Source organism: Neoarius graeffei, chromosome 19 (assembly GCF_027579695.1).
Source record: "Neoarius graeffei isolate fNeoGra1 chromosome 19, fNeoGra1.pri, whole genome shotgun sequence".
Classification (NCBI taxonomy): domain Eukaryota; kingdom Metazoa; phylum Chordata; class Actinopteri; order Siluriformes; family Ariidae; genus Neoarius; species Neoarius graeffei.
The window spans coordinates 58,286,562-58,306,583 of NC_083587.1; the positions used below are offsets into that span (position 1 = coordinate 58,286,562).

The 20,022-nt window shown below is 41.6% G+C and overlaps 1 protein-coding gene across 1 annotated transcript in view; it reads left to right on the forward strand.

Annotated features, from left to right (window-relative positions):
* The window catches only part of efhb (EF-hand domain family, member B), a 38,096-nt gene extending 19,541 nt beyond the window's left edge, over positions 1-18,555 (forward strand). Inside the window, exons 9-13 of the mRNA XM_060900968.1 lie at positions 1,954-2,108; positions 8,665-8,872; positions 12,979-13,212; positions 16,352-16,533; positions 18,409-18,555. Of these exons, the coding sequence (XP_060756951.1) occupies positions 1,954-2,108; positions 8,665-8,872; positions 12,979-13,212; positions 16,352-16,533; positions 18,409-18,555 (926 nt within the window). The remainder of the gene's footprint in view (positions 1-1,953; positions 2,109-8,664; positions 8,873-12,978; positions 13,213-16,351; positions 16,534-18,408) is intronic.
* Positions 18,556-20,022: the final 1,467 nt, after the last annotated feature.

Consider the following 20,022-nt stretch of genomic DNA (forward strand, 5'->3'; position numbering starts at 1 on the left):
ATCCCTTTTTACATGAGACTGATTTGATAAGCCTATTGCACCTACAGGGGTAACGGCAAAGACAGTTAATTTTCCTGACATCTCGAAATTTCATATTTACCTGATCAGTATCCTGGATTCCAATATTCATGTACCAGTGATTTTTTTTTCAAAATGGCTGCTCAACATCCTGGTCCTTCCTCATGTAGCTGTACTGCCCTCTATTGTCAAAGCCCTGAATTACAGCATGACTTTACCATTTGGGTAACTTTAAAGACATCAAGAAAGTACACATTCTCATCCCATCTCAATATCTTTAGCCGCTGTATCCTGTTCTACAGGGTCGCAGGCAAGCTGGAGCCTATCCCAGCTGACTACGGGCGAAAGGCAGGGTACACCCTGGACAAGTTGCCAGGTCATCACAGGGCTGACACATAGGCCAAGTTTACATTAGACCGTATCTGTCTCGTTTTCTTCGCGGATGCACTGTCCGTTTACATTAAAACGCCTGGAAACGCCGGGAAACGGGAATCCGCCAGGGTCCACGTATTCAATCCAGATCGTGTCTGGTCCGGTGCTGTGTAAACATTGAGAATACGCGGATACGCTGTGCTGAGCTCTAGCTGGCGTCGTCATTGGACAACGTCACTGTGACATCCACCTTCCTGATTCGCTGGCGTTGGTCATGTGACGCGACTGCTGAAAAACGGCGCGGACTTCCGCCTTGTATCACCTTTCATTAAAGAGTATAAAAGTATGAAAATACTGCAAATACTGATGCAAATACTGCCCATTGTGTAGTTATGATTGTCTTTAGGCTTGCCATCCTTCCACTTGCAAGTGGTAAGTGACGCGCATACCCGATATGCACTGGGATCACACACACAGCGGCTCAGTCTCGAATCACTGCTCGTGCGCTTCACTCGCGCGCTCTGTGAGCTGCGCAGGGCCGGAGTGCGCACCCTCCAGAGGGCACTCGCTGTTCAGGGCGGAGTGATTTGGAGCGCAGGATGCCTGCGGAGCCAAGCGTATCCGTGTATTGGCGTTGCTGTGTGCACGCGAATCGTGTATTGGCGTTGCTGTGTGCATGCGAATTGTTTTAAAAACGTTAATCTGATGATCCGCTGATACGGTCTAATGTACCGTAAACCCCACCATAGACACAGACAACCATTCACACTCACATTCACACCTACGGTCAATTTAGAGCCATCAGTTAACCTAACCGCATGTCTTGGGACTGTGGGGGAAACCGGAGCACCCGGAGGAAACCAACGCGGACAACATGCAAACTCCACACAGAAAGGCCCTCGCCGGCCACGGGGCTCGAACCCGGACCTTCTTGCTGTGAGGCAGCAGCGCTAACCACTACACCACCGTGCCACCCAGTACACATTCTTGCGCATATATTTTAGGTCATACACTAAAAACTGTTGAAGGAAAGAGCATGATATTTTCCATAATAAAAAGTGAATGCACAGAGGTAATATTTCAGAAAGAAAAGTGAAAATGAAATAAAAAACCAAGGAATTATTTTCATTCAAATTTCACTAATCCTCATTTTGACACATGATGGTAATGACATTTTGGTATATTTAGGCTAAATAAATTTTTTGCAAATGCAGACAAGTTGTCTCAATATTTTTTTTTTTACTGCTCTGTTAAATTGTTTCTTAAAATAAATGTATAATAGAGGGCCAGGATTAATGGTTTTAGAGAAAAAAAACAAACAAACCATGTTTAAAACTGAATTTGTCACATTTTCTGAGAATGGCCCATACATCAGGATAGAACTGTCTTCTAATTGCTAATTAACATCGCTTTTTTTTATAGTGGACCTGGTTACCCAGGGCCCTCGGGTTGAGGCCATCCCAAGGGATCTGGACTAAAAAGTTTGTTTTAAATTAAAGTGATGTGAACTAGACATTTGCAGAGCAGCCTTCATGTTAGTCATACATTCCTTACCTCATCTAGGTGCAGGAGATGTCCTCCATGCCACGCCACCTTCAGAGCACAGGAAAGGACAGGACCGACATCACACACTGGTTAACACCGTACGCCAGCACTTGAAGAAGGCCAACTTTCACAACTTCACCTCTTTGCTGCAAGCATTCAGACACTATGATAAGGTCAAATGCTAATTAGTAAAGCTGCACTGGTTACACAGAGCTTCTAGTTTATTAGGTAATACAGAAGCATGTGTAATAAACTGGCAACCCAAATATTAAGCTATATGAATAGGAATTACTGTATTTAGACACAAATTATGATGTATCCCAAAAAGAATGGAAGTTAGTGTTTGTTTGCACTAGCTATAGCTAGCTTTCAGTCATTATCCCTGTTATTAGCATTTTCTACCCATCACTAACTAGCTTTAATTCATGATTAGCTTTGACGTTTGCATTTCTAACCATCCTCAAGTAATGTTATTTGTCCATTACTACCATTGTAATTGACATTTTCAAACCACCTTAAATAGCTTTATTCTTAGCATTGTTATTAGCACTTTTAACCTTTCACATACGGCCTTATTTTTATGTTACTAGAGCAGCGGCTACAATTATCGACAGTCCATAATTATCGACATCTTTTCAGATTTACTAATAAAAAACAATTTTACTAAGGTGAGTTTCAGTTACAACAGTTATTACTGGTTAATTAATCAACCGGAAGACCCATCTCGCCCTTTGATCTTGTTGTCTGATGACACAGCTCGTTACCTGAGCTGGAATTTTTTTTAGCACGATCAGCAATTTGAGGAAAACCCGGACGTTATCATCGCAGGTAAGCATGGTGGAAAGATCATGGACATGTTTTTACTTCTCAAATTCACCGATATTTCATGATCTCCTTGTCAAAACCGACTTTGTTTCTTACTTTTTCATTTGACAGTCGCTATTTTGTATTTAAACACATGTTTGAGAATGCGTGAGGTGTCGATAATAGTGATCACTTTCGCCGGTGTCCACCATTATCGACACCCTGTGGAATTAAGGGACATTTACAACCGTTATGGATCGATCTTTGCGTAACATTGTTGAAGTAGATGAAGTACTTTAAAAAAATAAAAGTGCTGTGATTTATAATAAGGTGGCACGGTGGTGTAGTGGTTAGCGCTGTCGCCTCACAGCAAGAAGGTCCGGGTTCGAGCCCCGTGGCCGGCGAGGGCCTTTCTGTGTGGAGTTTGCATGTTCTCCCCGTGTCCGCGTGGGTTTCCTCCGGGTACTCCGGTTTCCCCCACAGTCCAAAGACATGCAGGTTAGGTTAACTGGTGACTCTAAATTGAGCGTAGGTGTGAATGTGAGTGTGAATGGTTGTCTGTGTCTATGTGTCAGCCCTGTGATGACCTGGCGACTTGTCCAGGGTGTACCCCGCCTTTCGCCCGTAGTCAGCTGGGATAGGCTCCAGCTTGCCTGCGACCCTGTAGAAGGATAAAGCGGCTAGAGATAATGAGATGAGATTTATTAATTTTTTTTTCTGATTCATAACAGAATGGAATGTTTATAGAGTATCTGGAATCCGAATGCAATAAATAGAATTAGACCAGAATTAAATTCCAAGCATATAAAAAAAACTACATGCTGGAAATGTTCAGATTTTAAAATTCTATTCAGAAAATATTTTTTGCAGTTTGTTGTAAATATCTACCACATATTACAATATCAGTAGAAATTTATATTTTAGTTCAAGGAATGAGATGCGACCTTTGACCTGGATGTTCATGTGGTTACAATGCCAATTGCCTGTTGACATTTATTGGTAAACGACAAAACTAGAAATTAATACAAACAACAATGAATGATTAACAAAAATGTGATCTACGAAAATACTTTGAAAGTGGGTAGAAAGTGGAACAAAAATATTTTCTGACAGGTTAAATATTATCAGCTCATTTGTTTACAAACATGAGAATTACTTCCTCATTTACATAAACACCGACATCCATATATTTATATAAAAGATGTTTCGTACTAAAAAGTCTATGTAAAACAAATTTAAATAAAAACTATGTTTTGTTAACTTAATACCACATACCAATTATTTAAAAAAAAAGTAATAATCTGGGTGTCGATAATTGTGGAACGGTGTTGATAACTGTGGACAAAGGTGTCAATAATTGTGGAACGGTGTCATGTGATCTGATATGCTAAGTAATCGGGAATCAACTCATTTTTTCCAGTGGATGTTTGAGTAATTATTCATGCACAATTTACATACCGAAAGTCTTTTCTACTTTTGCAACGGTGAAAAGATCGTTAAGCTGTCGATAATTGTAGCCACCGCTCTACTAGCATTTCTAATGCAAGAATCTTGGTTGTACTCTATTTAAGTCTAGTAGTACCAGATAAACTTTTCTGTTTAAAGATAGATAGATTATGCTCAGCCGAGGCATGAGACAATCCATTAAAAACTTATGCCAGAACAGGAAATAGGTTCTTACCTTAGCGCAGAGCTTCTTTGAAGGGATCTTCTTATTCAGTGAAGTTCAGATCAATTAACGAACTCAAAGAACTAAGCTTTGTCTTTTAACGAATCAACTTTCAAGGGTTTCGGTTTATTAAAAGTATAAAGCAGTTAGCATATAATGTTTGAGTATAAAATTGAATCTAAAATAAAAGTAAACATGAAAATAGTAGCTATAGTGAGCAGTTCTGTCAACAGTAAACCTGTGATAAACTCAGTAAAATATCTGAGAGCAAATAAATGATTAACAAATAAACTGTCAGCAAAAAGGCTTCTCTATTACAACCCCGATTCCAAAAAAGTTGGGACAAAGTACAAATTATAAATAAAAATGGAATGCAATAATTTACAAATCTCAAAAACTGATATTGTATTCACAATAGAACATAGACAACATATCAAATGTTGAAAGTGAGACATTTTGAAATTTCATGCCAAATATTGGCTCATTTGAAATTTCATGACAGCAACACATTTAAAAAAAGTTGGGACAGGGGCAATAAGAGGCTGGAAAAGTTAAAGGTACAAAAAAGGAACAGCTGGAGGACCAAATTGCAACTCATTAGGTCAATTGGCAATAGGTCATTAACATGACTGGGTATAAAAAGAGCATCTTGGAGTGGCAGCGGCTCTCAGAAGTAAAGCTGGGAAGAGGATCACCAATCCCCCTAATTCTGCGCCGACAAATAGTGGAGCAATATCAGAAAGGAGTTTGACAGTGTAAAATTGCAAAGAGTTTGAACATATCATCATCTACAGTGCATAATATCATCAAAAGATTCAGAGAATCTGGAAGAATCTCTGTGCGTAAGGGTCAAGGCCGGAAAACCATACTGGGTGCCTGTGATCTTCAGGCCCTTAGACGGCACTGCATCACAAACAGGCATGCTTCTGTATTGGAAATCACAAAATGGGCTCAGGAATATTTCCAGAGAACATTATCTGTGAACACAATTCACTGTGCCATCCGCCGTTGCCAGCTAAAACTCTATAGTTCAAAGAAGAAGCCATATCTAAACATGATCCAGAAGCGCAGACGTCTTCTCTGGGCCAAGGCTCATTTAAAATGGACTGTGACAAAGTGGAAAACTGTTCTGTGGTCAGACGAATCAAAATTTGAAGTTCTTTATGGAAATCAGGGACACCGTGTCATTCGGACTAAAGAGGAGAAGGACGACCCAAGTTGTTATCAGCGCTTGGTTCAGAAGCCTGCATCTCTGATGGTATGGGGTTGCATTAGTGCGTGTGGCATGGGCAACTTACACATCTGGAAAGACCCCATCAATGCTGAAAGGTATATCCAGGTTCTAGAGCAACATATGCTCCCATCCAGACGACGTCTCTTTCAGGGAAGACCTTGCATTTTCCAACATGACAATGCCAAACCACATACTGCATCAATTACAGCATCATGGCTGCGTAGAAGAAGGGTCCGGGTACTGAACTGGCCAGCCTGCAGTCCAGATCTTTCACCCATAGAAAACATTTGGCGCATCATAAAATGGAAGATACGACAAAAAAGACCTAAGACAGTTGAGCAACTAGAATCCTACATTAGACAAGAATGGGTTAACATTCCTATCCCTAAACTTGAGCAACTTGTCTCCTCAGTCCCCAGATGTTTACAGACTGTTGTAAAGAGAAAAGGGGATGTCTCACAGTGGTAAACATGGCCTTGTCCCAACTTTTTTGAGATGTGTTGTCATGAAATTTAAAATCACCTAATTTTTCTCTTTAAATGATACATTTTCTCACTTTAAACATTTGATATGTCATCTATGTTCTATTCTGAATAAAATATGGAATTTTGAAATTTCCACATCATTGCATTCCGTTTTTATTTACAATTTGTACTTTGTCCCAACTTTTTTGGAATCGGGGTTGTATGTCTTAAAAATGCGGATGATAAGAACCTGAGTTCTAAGCATCCTATCCTTCTTGCTTACTGGGATTTACTGACATCTTTTAAAGTTAAAACAGCCAAGCAAAATTAGAATAGCCAATCACAAGTTTTGATAGGCTATACTACATTTTCCAGCAACTGGAAAATGTCATTTTCCACCATTATACCTTAATACTGTAGGTATTAGTATAAATACGCAGGTGATTATAGAAAATCGTGCGTGCTGACTGATCGAGAAATTCAGACCATTTCTCAATAATCACCTCAAGCGACTCGGCAAAATGGCGGCCAATTGCTTCATCACCGTAAGTGAGGAATAATTCCAAATGAGAAAGAAAATGTTGCTTTTAAAAGCACTAAAGATGCTCTGAAGTTTGGTCTAAAACTATTCAAATGTAAGGTGGAATTGTGATTTATTTTATCGATTTCAAAACAAAGTAGTTTATGTGACTTGGCATGGATAAGTGACAAGTCTGTGCTGTGCCTTTATTACATTTGCATGCCGCTTTTGAAGTTCAAAATAATTTTTTTTCATACGATTTAAATAATCAGCTGTGTATTTATACTAAAACAATTATCCGATTCAGGCTCAGTGAATACCAGTGAATAATAACCTTGACTTCGTCTCTTTTATTATTCACTGATATTCACTTCACCTTTGGCAACTAATTGTTAAATATCTCATGCAGAGCAAGCTGATTCTTAACCACAATAAGAAACTAGACGGTCAATGACGGCGTAGCTCGTCTAGTCCAGAAGGAACGATCTAAAGTGGGCCACCTTGCGCAATAAATGTTGCAAGCTATATACACTATATACAAGCTATATACAGAAGGTATATCCACCCTAGGAATACCGACCTATTTGCCAGAAAGAATCCAAACCTGCGAGGAACTGACCGAGTAGAAGCGGTTTTTATTGAACTGCTCATTAACGTTTAATTAGTCCATAACTTCATTCATAATTGTAATTAAGCAAATCTGGGTAGAAGTTATATGCCCCCTAGGTACCCGTACCTTCATACCAGAAAGAATCAAAATCAGTGAAGAATTGAGGGAGAAGAAGTGATTTGTGTGGAAACTGCTCATTAGGGATTGATTAATTACTCAATGTCTTCATTATTAATTGCAATTATGCAAATTTGGGTAGAAGCCATATGCACCCCAGGCAGACCTACCTTCCTGCCAAAAAGAATAAAAATAAGTGAAGAATTGAGAGAGAAGAAGCGATTTTTGTGAAACGTGGACAACGCCCGATGGACGGACAATGGACAACACATGATGGCATAAGCTCATCGCCTGTTGGCCAGATGAGCTAATAACTCATAGAAGCAAGCTAGATAAAACTGGTTCTTAAACCACAATCCCTTGAGTTTGAAGAGCAGACACCACTTCTAAGCATCAGCAAAGTCAGCAGGTGCAGGAGGAAACCCAGAGGTTTCATCATGACATGCACAGTTCATTTTCTTCAGACTATTAGTCAGGCCTTCCATCTCCATTGTTAATTTCAGAAGTCATGATTACGGGGCGTCCGCTCTAGCAATCTCCTGATTTCTTCAACATTTTTGGTGTTTTCTTCATAGAGGCACCTGAGAGCCATCTATCTCCTGCCTCTGCAAGGTCTGCGATGCCTCTTGGCTCCTCAGTGCTGCTTCTGCTTTGGGGTCTAAATGCACAGATCCCATGACACTGATCATCTCTAATTGGCTTTATTTCATGGTTACCTCCGCCACCTTTGTTGGTTACCTCCAACCAATGGATTTTGGTGACATTTTGAGGAAAGATGAGCCATGGGCCAAAGAACAATTGACTCAATTTTGATGCAAATGCAGATATGTATGCAGATCCAGGATTTTTTTCCCAACATAACTCAAAAAGTAATGAACGGATTTGGATGAAATTTGGTGGACAGCTTTAGTATTATCCGAGGTTCAAGTCATTTGATTTTGATGTTATGTGACTTGGTGGAGGTATGAACTCTACCGAGTACCCTTCTAATTAACATTGTTACTAGCATTCTATAACCATCCCCACCTACCTTTATTTCTTTCTTAGCATGGTTACTAGCATTTTAACCATCTACAATTATCTATATTTCATTCTCGCAATCACTTTATTTTATGATTAGCATTGTTATTAACATTTTTGTAGAAGTCCTGTTTTTTTTTTTAATGGAGTGTTAGCATTCTCTTCATGCTACAGTTTTAAGCTCAGCGCAATTCTACTACCTGTTAATCAGTAATATTTATTAGTGTTAGCATTTAGCATCCTATTACACTTTTTTTTTTTGATAATCAAGTCAATTTTGTTCCGGTGTAGAAAGGCCAGGGAAGTATCGATAAGGAGGACCTACAGGAGGTGTGCCGTGAGTTTAACCTGGACCTCAGCACAGGCATCCTGGACGACCTTATGGATTACTGCGATGTTGATAAAGACGGGTTAATTAACTTCCTGGAATTTGCAAATTTCCTTAATTGGAAGGATAAAATGCCGATCAGTCGAGCAGAGCAAAGGATTTTGACAAGAGGTGAGATCCATGGCTGTTTTAGAGCTAATGTAGTTTATTACTTGTAAACATACAGACAGTAATTAGAAAAACTCGGTATATTGAAATGTCAGTGAGGGTCAATTGCTGGGTTGCATCCGACACCACATCCGCTTCATTAGCTGTGCAAGATATGTAGTGGTGGTCGCTAAGCTCACTGTTCACAAAGCGTTACTATCAATGGGGCACCTTGCTAGTCATTAAAATGCTCTACGTTTGCACTGTTTTGCACTGTTTGAATCAAACAATCCATAAAACTGATAAAAGTTTCTTCCGGGTTCCATGTGAAGTGATTAAAAAGGGTGAAACAGCAAAGGATTTTACCAAAATACCATGAGAAAGGTGGCTCTTGAACCCTTCACTGCAATGGAAGGGAGGCGAGTCGAAGAATGCTCGAGTTTGCAGTGATCACTTCGTGAAAGTTTTTTAAATTCTCATCTCATCTCATTATCTCTAGCCGCTTTATCCTTCTACAGGGTCGCAGGCAAGCTGGAGCCTATCCCAGCTGACTACGGGCGAAAGGCGGGGTACACCCTGGACAAGTCGCCAGGTCATCACAGGGCTGACACATAGACACAGACAACCATTCACACTCACACCTACGGTCAATTTAGAGTCACCAGTTAACCTAACCTGCATGTCTTTGAACTGTGGGGGAAACCGGAGCACCCGGAGGAAACCCACGCGGACACGGGGAGAACATGCAAACTCCGCACAGAAAGGCCCTCGCCGGCCACGGGGCTCGAACCCGGACCTTCTTGCTGTGAGGCGACAGCGCTAACCACTACACCACCGTGCCGCCCGTTTTTTAAATTCCTCTGATTTATTTTGTTTGGATTCACAAATACCTTTCTTGCCATTTTCCATTATTTCATGATGTTTTGAAGTTCAGGAGATGCTTCAGTCTTCAGGTGTATTTTTGTTTACTGTTTGATCCTGGTCGCCATATTATATACAATGCACACATGTAATACCCAGGTCTTTACAGGGGTTTCTGTGGATCTTTGTGAATGATTTACCTGGAAGAAAAGAACAGGGATGATTGAGAATCAAACAGCCGTGGTTTGTTTACACCCGATACTAAAACTTGTAGCTTCCTGGCCTCCATCACAAAGACGCGTACAAAAAGCCCGAAAATGCCGACTTACCCAGTTATAAATGACACAGGATTTATCTTGTAGTGTGTCGATCCCCAGATCTTTAACCCAGCCACATATAAAAGGTTGTACACCTCCATGCTCTTTCAGGTTTTCATCTGTGTGTCCATGTAGAACAATGTCTGCAGCACCAGGTAGTTTGAGACATCAGGGAACTCAACGGATGAATCATTTTCCAACTCGTAGGAAAAATCCTTCTTTGTTAACGTGTAAGGATCTATCCCATCGCAAACAGCAACTTTCTGAAAGTATCCTGACTATTCATTGGCCTCTAAACTGTGAAAATAGTCTGAGACAGTTTCACTAGCTCTTTGCATAATGGCAGCCAAATCGGTTTGCCTGACCACCACTTCATTCACCAGAAGAAAACTTGCAAGTAAAAGTGACTGAATACGACCTATTTGAGACTTTAGATGCAGGCGCTAGTGAAAGTCATCACCATGGATTATTGGAATTTTTATTACTACAAAGAATATGACAGAAAGCATGTTTTTGCTTTGGCATTGAAGGCTCTGATGGGACTTTTGAATTTATATCAGTACAATTCAAACAGGGTGGCATGGTGGTGTAGTGGTTAGCGCTGTCGCCTCACAGCAAGAAGGTCTGGGTTCGAGCCCCGTGGCCGGCGAGGGCCTTTCTGTGTGGAGTTTGCATATTCTCCCCGTGTCCGCATGGGTTTCCTCCGGGTGCTCCGGTTTCCCCCGCAGTCCAAAGACATGCAGGTTAGGTTAACTGGTGACTCTAAATTGACCGTAGGTGTGAATGTGAGTGTGAATGGTTGTCTGTGTCTATGTGTCGGCCCTGTGATGACCTGGCGACTTGTCCAGGGTGTACCCCGCCTTTCACCCGTAGTCAGCTGGGATAGGCTCCAGCTTGCCTGCGACCCTGTAGAACAGGATAAAGCGGCTAGAGATAATGAGATGAGATGAGATGAGTAACCGACAAACCCTGTAATAGATTGGCAGCCTGCCCAGGGTGTACTCCATGTCTCACCTGAAGTCAGCTGGGATTGGCTCCAGCTTCCCTGATGGATAAACGATATACATAATGGATGGATGAATGGAATAAGCAACGATTCTAAAAAATATTGCTACTTGACAGATATAAGCTGAGCTTCCATTTATTTGGTCGTTTTTCTAGGTGTCATACAATATAATGTTTCACTTTTGGCATCTACATCAGATTATTTGCTGTTAACAAATGCCTTAAAGCGGATTTTGTCGGACCAAGTATGACAGCACCACCAACTACTTAAAGAAAAATACACATAATGGTATGAAAAAGTGAGGCTAGGGCTGATTTCTTCCTAGCCCAAACTGTAGATTCATGCAGCCCATCAGTGACAGGCAGTGTTGTACTCGAGTCACTAAACCTCGAGTCCAAGTCCAGTCTCGAGTCCCCAGTGTTCAAGTCCAAGTCTCATCTCATCTCATCTCATCTCATCTCATCTCATCTCATTTCATTATCTCTAGCCGCTTTATCCTGTTCTACAGGGTCGCAGGCAAGCTGGAGCCTATCCCAGCTGACTACGGGCGAAAGGCGGGGTACACCCTGGACAAGTTGCCAGGTCATCACAGGGCTGACACATAGACACAGACAACCATTCACACCTATGGTCAATTTAGAGTCACCAGTTAACCTAACCTGCATGTCTTTGGACTGTGGGGGAAACCGGAGCACCCGGAGGAAACCCACGCGGACACGGGGAGAACATGCAAACTCCACACAGAAAGGCCCTCGCCGCCCCCCGGGCTCGAACCCAGGACCTCCTTGCTGTGAGGCAACAGCGCTAACCACTACACCACCGTGCCGCCCAAGTCCAAGTCATTAAAGAAAATTTCAAGTCGAGTCTGAGAGCAAGACTCCAACAGCACTATTTGACGGTGTCTGTTGCTGCCTTTATGTGAAAGCGTCTCTACTACTGTGTTGGACTAACATTACTGCTGGACTGCCCCCTTTTAGTTAGTAGGCTACAGATAAAAAAGCTTGTTCATCGCTCAGCAAGCCCTTCCCACTATCAACAGGGCAAATAACATGAGAGAGGGTTAACACTAACTAGTTCATCGCTCAGCAAGCAAACCCCGCTATCAACAGAGCAATGAACATAGCATGTCACTTCCTTCTCTGGGTGGAGTCTTACCAAATGGCGATTGAAGTTCGAGGTTGTCCCCGTCGTCTCCTCGATAGTTCTTCTACATATGGAACACATAGCAGTGCATTTTTTCCCACTGCACGAGAAGTCTGTATGAGCAAAGCGGACATTCTCTCGAGGGGCGTTCTCTCCAGGCATTTTAGTGCTATTAATGTTAGTTTGTTCCTGAACATGACGTATGAACAGGTGAATGTGCATTCTCTTGCATGAAATTAGGATAAAATGTAATGCAGATATAAATATCTTATGCCAAATTATTATGGCATGTTACAAAAAATAAAAAATCCGAGTCCTTGTCTCCAATTTACGAGCCCGAATGCAGTTAATGCACGAGTCCAAGTCATCAGTGCTCAAGTCCAAGTCAAGTCACGAGTCCTTAAAATTAGGGCACGAGTCGGACTCGAGTACTACAAGCCTGATGACTATAAGTAAACTAGAAGTAGATAGACCAAACATATATTGTCCAATCAAAGCATAGATTATACAAAATGACAGATGAGAGAACCATAAGTTTAGTGTGGTTTTATTTGAATGAAATTGGCACATCTTTTCTGTTTAACGTGATTGGTTTTTTCGAGGAAACTTTGCATGAAGCCAGTAGAGCACTACAGGCTTGATACGTTCCTTGCTCAACCTTAATGGTTTTCTTTGCGAGCTATTGATACATTAGCTTCCCATTTAGGATAATATGACAACCAGCTGTCACCGAAATCTGTAAAAGAAACATATTTATAACCCAGGCCAAACGTGAGGGTTAAAGCTTCTGTCCAATCCTTCAGAGCGGAAGCCCAGCACGGCGCCGGGTGTCAGCATGAGAGCTGAGGTGCAGGAAGCAGACGCAGAGAAACCAGCTGGAACTGAAAGTCTGGCCAAGTGTGAAGACCTGGAAGCTGTGAAGGTGGTGAGTGCTCTGAAAACCCCCAAAACACTGTGCAGAACTCGAGCAGAGCCAGAGCGCTTCATCACCTCATCCTCTGCCATCTGTGCCATCGTGGGTGATCTGGCTGCTAACGGTGAGTCACATTACAATCAGCCACTCAAACCCGTGGGTCAAATGCTCACAATCGTCGGGGGCACGTTTCACTCAGAACAGTTTACACTGATAAACTGATGATTAAGCAGTCATAATTTACAAGCGCAGTGCATACCAAGAGCAGGAGTAATTAACAGGCTTCTCATAGACAAGAACATACATAACATACATTAAATGGTAGACGTAAATATATATTTGAGTTTAGGATAAAATGAATGCGAGAACGAAATTTATAGCAGCAGTTTGTGTGTCAGACATGGACGCCCTTTTGTTATAAGTAATAAAGTTAAGATATTATTGATATATGTGTATATATAACCTCACTGGCCACTTTATTAGGTACACACATCCACCTGCTGCGGTTTGACGCCATTCTCTAATCAGCCAACCCCTTGAGAGCAGAACAACGCATCAAGTCATGCAAATACAAATCAAGAGCTTCAGTTAATTAATGTTCGCAACGTTCAAACATCTGAATGGGAAAAATAGTGATCTCAAAGTGTGACTTTCTTTCACTGTGGCATAGGTGTTGGTTTGAGCCAGATGAGTATTTTTGGTTTGAGTATTTCAGAAACTGATGATCTCTTGGGGTTTTCACCCACAACAGTCTCGAGAGTTTACACAGATAGAATGGTGCGAAAAAGAAAAAAACACTGAGTAAGTGAGCGACAGTTCTGTGGGTGGAAACAAACACCTTGCTGATAAGAGGGAGGTCAGAGGAAAATGGCCAGGGGTGGGTTTCCCAGAAGCATCGACGCACAAAGATCATCGTTAAATGGTAGAGCGAGCATCACAATGAACACTCTCTGTCCTAGTTAAGATACTCTTAGCGTTAAGAGGCTTTTGTGAAACCCACCTCAGATTGATTGTAAACAAATTTGTGGCAGCGGGGGCGTGGTCAAGCGTCGGTCTGTGACCGGAGGGCGGAGTCAGGGAAGGTAAGTGGCAGAATCACTGCACCTGATGTTGGTTAATCTGTGTTTGTGTGTCTTCCCCAGTGACCACGCCCTACTGTATATAAGGAGAGAGAGAGCAGAGGAAGGGGACTCTCTCCAGCCAGGAGGCTTGTGTGTGTGTATAGTTTAAAGCTGAAAAGCTATAATAAAAAGAATTTTTTTGGGGAACTTAGTTCTGGCCTGCCGTCTTTTCTGTGCTCCACCCCTACGAACTGCTACAGTGGTGCCGAAACCCGGGACTCGAGCACAGGAAAAAGAACAGCCCCATGGAGTCCTCCCCCTTTGCGGACCTGGTCCACGCCCTCGCCACGGCCCAGCAGAGCCAGCACCAGGCGCTAGTCACCCTCCGAAAGGAGCAGGAGCACCGGTTCGAGGCCCTGGTGCTGGCGCAGCAAGAAGACCGACAGGCGTTCCGGCACCTCCTCGCGTTGGCGGGGTCCACCACCTCCACCGCCGCGGGCCCTTCTCCCCTCACCCTCACTAAGATGGGCCCGCCTGACGACCCCGAGGCCTTCATCATGCTCTTCGAGCAGGCAGCAGAGACCTCGGGCTGGCCGGTGGAACAGCGTGCGGCGCGCCTCCTCCCCCTGCTAACAGGCGAGGCGCAGCTGGCCGTGCTACAGCTCCCCGCCGACCGCTGGCTGGTCTACGCGGACCTTTGCCGGGCCGTCCTCCAGCAGGTGGGGCGCACCCCTGAACAACAGCATCAGCGCTTCTGCGCTCTGCGTCTGGAGGAAGTCGACCGGCCGTTCGCGTTTGGCCAGCAGCTCCGGGACGCCTGCTGGCGGTGGTTGAGGGCCGACAACCGCGACGCCGAGGGGATCATCGATCAGGTGGTACTGGAGCAGTTCATCGCCCGCCTACCAGAGGGAACCGCGGAGTGTGTCCAGTGCCACCGCCCGGCGTCGCTGGATCAGGCCATCGAGTTGGCGGAGGACCATTTGGCGGCTGTTCCGACGGCAGGACAGCGGACATCCTCTTCTTCCCTCTTCTCTGCTCTCTCTCTCCTTATATAGGGCGTGGTCACTGGGGAAGACACACAAACACAGATTAACCAACATCAGGTGCAGTGATTCTGCCACTTACCATCCCTGACTCCGCCCTCCGGTCACAGACCGACGCTTGACCACGCCCCCACTGCCACAAAATTGTTTACAGCAGGAAAATCAACAAACAAATGACGTCCAGTTCTGATCGATGTTTTGGGTAGATCTTCCCTCGAGGAACAAAAGTTGGTCCTTTGCTTGTTGATTTTCTTGTTGTAATCAATTTGTTTACAACTTTGTTTGTTTATTTTCAGTTAAATCGTGTCTCCTCCCTCCCTCAGTTCTGAATGGATTTCAGTTCTGATTGTTTTATTTGAAAAAACTAGATCTTCTGCATAAAACTTGGTAGTCTTAGACTTGGACAACCTTTACTGTCATTCAGTATGCAACACGTGTACACCGAACGAAATTTCGTTGCAGTTTGGCTCAGCACAGAATTAAATATGAAGTGTATTAAATTAAATTATGCGGCAGCAAAAATATTATAAAATGCAATAATATAAAGTGACCAGCCCTGCGATGACCTGGCGACTTGTCCAGGGTGTACCCCGCCTTTCGCCCATAGTCAGCTGGGATAGGCTCCAGCTTGCCTGCGACCCTGTAGAAGGATAAAGCGGCTAGAGATAATGTGATGTGTGTGATAAAGTGACCTTTATACGACTGAACAGGGCGCCGCCATCTTGGGAAAGATGGCGGCGCCCTGTTCGGCTGCGGCTGCATGGGCTCGCGACAGTTACGGTTCTCTCAATCATAATACGCCACCTAGTAAAACTTGGTTATTGTATTGTCAATTTTTTGTGAACAAATTAGTAATTAGGTCAACTTTACACATTTTCTTCTGACTAGAATTGCATCTCCTCTCTCATTTATCATGTGAATTCAGTTCTCATGGATCTTCTCTTGGAGAACAAAATTTAGTCCTTTGTTGATTTTCCTGTTGTAAATAATTTGTCGTGGAGGTTGGTCCTCTCTCACATTGTCACATTTCTGTTCTGTTTGATGTTTTGGTCGTCATGGTTGTTTTGATGGCAGGACAGATGAGCCACTATGTCCTTGAAGTTCTGGTAATGTTACACCAGAGCAGATTGTGTTACTGAAATTATTTTGTGTTCTACAGATTATCAGACATACGGCGTTCCGTCAGTGCGTACAGATTTGGCTGCCCCACGTATCAAACGCATCAGCGACCAAACAAACTATGGTGAAGAAGGCACGGTGTATGAACTGCTGTTTCCCACACTGTACTCGCTTTTCGGGATGCACGAGAGACATTTCTTCTGCCCTCGTACCAAGGACGAGGTGGGCCAACATGGGTCATCAAAATACTTAAATAAAATCAAAATACTTAAATGGTTCGTTCTTCATGGATATAAACAGTATAAGCATTATCTCATCTCATCTCATCTCATCTCATCTCATCTCATCTCATCTCATTATCTCTAGCCACTTTATCCTGTCACAAAATCAGCTCAAAGGCTTTCGACCAATCATGTTCGATATGCAAATTGGAGAAGAAGATAATATGGAGCTTAGATTTGCACATTTGTGTAAATTCTCAGATGTAATGATGGCAAAGATGTGGGATGTGATTAAGGACATTAAAATGTTTTATAAAACAATAACCAATTTGTTATTGGACTAATATTGTGCTTTGTGAATGGTTTAAAATGACATGTTCAAGTTCAATTTAGTCCAAATGTCCCATTTAAATGTTTTTTGTTTGTTTGTTTGTTTTTTTCCCACCATGAAACCTAGATTGATTTTTCTAATGAACAATAATTTTTGAGTTTCTGATCATTTTATTTTGGCTTCAAATTGAAATAAATGGGTTGAAAATAGTGAGTGTAAATTTGAAACCAAAAGTTGATTCTTTCCATCTCATATTTAACACGCACTTGGTGTCAGGAGGATCCGTGAGCTTCAGAACGGGTTTGGGTTCTGTTTCTGTCAGAATTACAAACTGTAGATTTCTCATAATTAAGATATACTGGGGATGAGAAAAAAAATTAATCACAAGACAGTATCTCATCTCATCATTATCTCTAGCCACTTTATCCTTCTACAGGGTCGCAGGCAAGCTGGAGCCTATCCCAGCTGACTACGGGCGAAAGGCGGGGTACACCCTGGACAAGTCGCCAGGTCATCACAGGGCTGACACATAGACACAGACAACCATTCACACTCACATTCACACCTACTGTCAATTTAGAGTCACCAGTTAACCTAACCTGCATGTCTTTGGACTGTGGGGGAAACCGGAGCACCCGGAGGAAACCCACGCGGACACGGGGAGAACATGCAAACTCCACACAGAAAGGCCCTCGCCGGCCACGGGGCTCGAACCCGGACCTTCTTGCTGTGAGGCGACAGCGCTAACCACTACACCACCGTGTCGCCCACAAGACAGTATAATATTTAAAATATAACAAGATGTCCTGGGTCAAAGGGACAGCTATGAGCTATTTAAAATAATGAACTGATCTTTAAAAAAAAATTTAATATACAGTACTGTGCAAAGTTTTAGGCACATGTAAAGAAATGCTGTTGACCAAAAATGGCTTTAAAAAAATGAAATTAAATGTTTCAACATTAAAAAAATACTATAAACAGTAATCAGTAAGCCATAATAAATGAAACAAAATTAATATTTGGTGTGAGACGACCCTTGGCTTAAAAAAAAAAAAGGACTCTCAGGTCCAGTGAGTGCAGTTTTATGCGGAAATGAGCTGTAAGTTTTACTGAGCATCTTACAGAACCAGCCACAGTTCTTCTGGACACTTTGACTGTCACACTCGCTTCTTCATTTTGCACCAAAACCCAGCAGCCTTCATTATGCTTTCTTTTTTAATCTGAAAAGTGCTCTCTTATGGAATATGCTGCTCAGATACAAACTTTTTTTTTCCTGTAACATTGAATTTTGTGCTGGAAAAAAGACAAACATTAGGATTCTGAAATGTTTTTGTACTGACTCGATAATGTACAATTTATAAAACAGAAATCTATAACAAAGTTTATATAGAAAAAAAATAAGGGGCCTAAGACTTTTGCACAGGACTGTATATTTATTTATTTATTTATTTATTTATTTGAGAAATGAATTTATATGAATGAATAAAGCATAAAATACATTTTAATTGACATTTTAACATAGTTGATTTCTTCTTCCTGTTTTAGATGGAGCAGATTTTCCGGAATGCCGGCCTGTGTATTCCCGATCAGACATTTGAGGAGGCCTGGAGCTTAGCGTCCAGGAGTCACCCAACTGGAGAAGTGTGTGTGGAGAGTTTTCGAAACTCTCTCAATGAGCTGCAGGCAAATTAGAAAAGGATGTGTATTGTATCGAACTTGTCAGGTGAATTTGAAACACGATGTCATATTAAGACAATAAATAACATTATTCTATCCACATTCACTGGATATGAGAAATGGTGTGCTCTGATTGGCTACTCTACTACTAGGATATCAGCTTATATACCACGAGTAGAGAAAAACAAAATGGTGGCGCGTGTTGCTGAACCAACCGAGGATGAAATAAAAACTCGACTCGAAAACAAAACCCCCAAAAATACAAAAAAGCAACAAAAATTTTATGGAATAAATGTATTTGACGGTGAGAACTTATCTTTTTTTAATTTTTCAAGAATTATTATAGCATTTTTCACAAATTGTTCCTGTCATTTTGCCAGTTTGTTTTCATTCTAACCAGAAATAATTTTTTCAAGTGTTTTGTATGAAGTTTTTATTTATCGAATTTGCAAAGAATAAAAATGCTCTGTTTCTCAAAATGCAGTGAATGTGGATAGAGTAAAACAGTTATTCCACTCAATCTCATCGTACATGGCTTATAGCCAGCTCGATGCTATGCACCTCATCAGCTATCTGCTCATGTATGACTCGATTTCATGGAATAACTGTTAAATATTACATTATTATGAGAATATTAATATTAGTAGTAATACTACATATTGCTTCTTGACCTGCCTCTTTGGCATTGTGTTACAGTATGTTACAGATAGCATCATAGTTTTTGAGTTCTTGAAATGGTCATTTTACAGTATCGTAATTTACCATTGGCTCAGTGTCTGAGATGTAGTTATTTCCTATGTTTTGTTGGGGCTTTTTTGTGTTCAGAAGGCAAAAGATTCACTGAGATTTCTATTCTTAAAAAAAATTAAAACACCCTATATACCAACTATATACCAAATTTCAAGATATTATTTGTCACATTTTTCAAGCTCTGCTGCAGGAAACCGACCCTACCTCTTTACACTGACCTCAGCATCCCATGGCATAAACCCACCGGACCTTTGGTCCAGGTGAGCGAAAAATTAACATTTCTCACATTTCTTAGTATCAAAAGGCACATATATATATATGAGTGATTCCACGCTTATGGGTACTGAAATGGGGACATGAACTTATTCACCTAAAACCTTTTCTTTTTTTACCATCAGGTCACAAAACATGTAATCTTTAATGAATGATATGTTAAAAGATAACTTTAATTTTCTGAGATGTAATAAAAACATATTTATATGCCATAGTCAAGCCTATGAGTTCCAAAATGATGTCTGTTCCATTACTTCTGTTACGATTGTCCATCTCGCATCTGTTACAAATTAATTACAATCTAGCTCTATACCATGTTAATCTTATTGAAAGAATGTGTATGTTTATTCTACTACACATGTTTATTAATTATATTTGCTAAAACATCACCTTCTTATGTTTCAAAAAGTAGTTCTACATTGTTAAAATTGAGAATATATATGTCCACAACACTTCTGT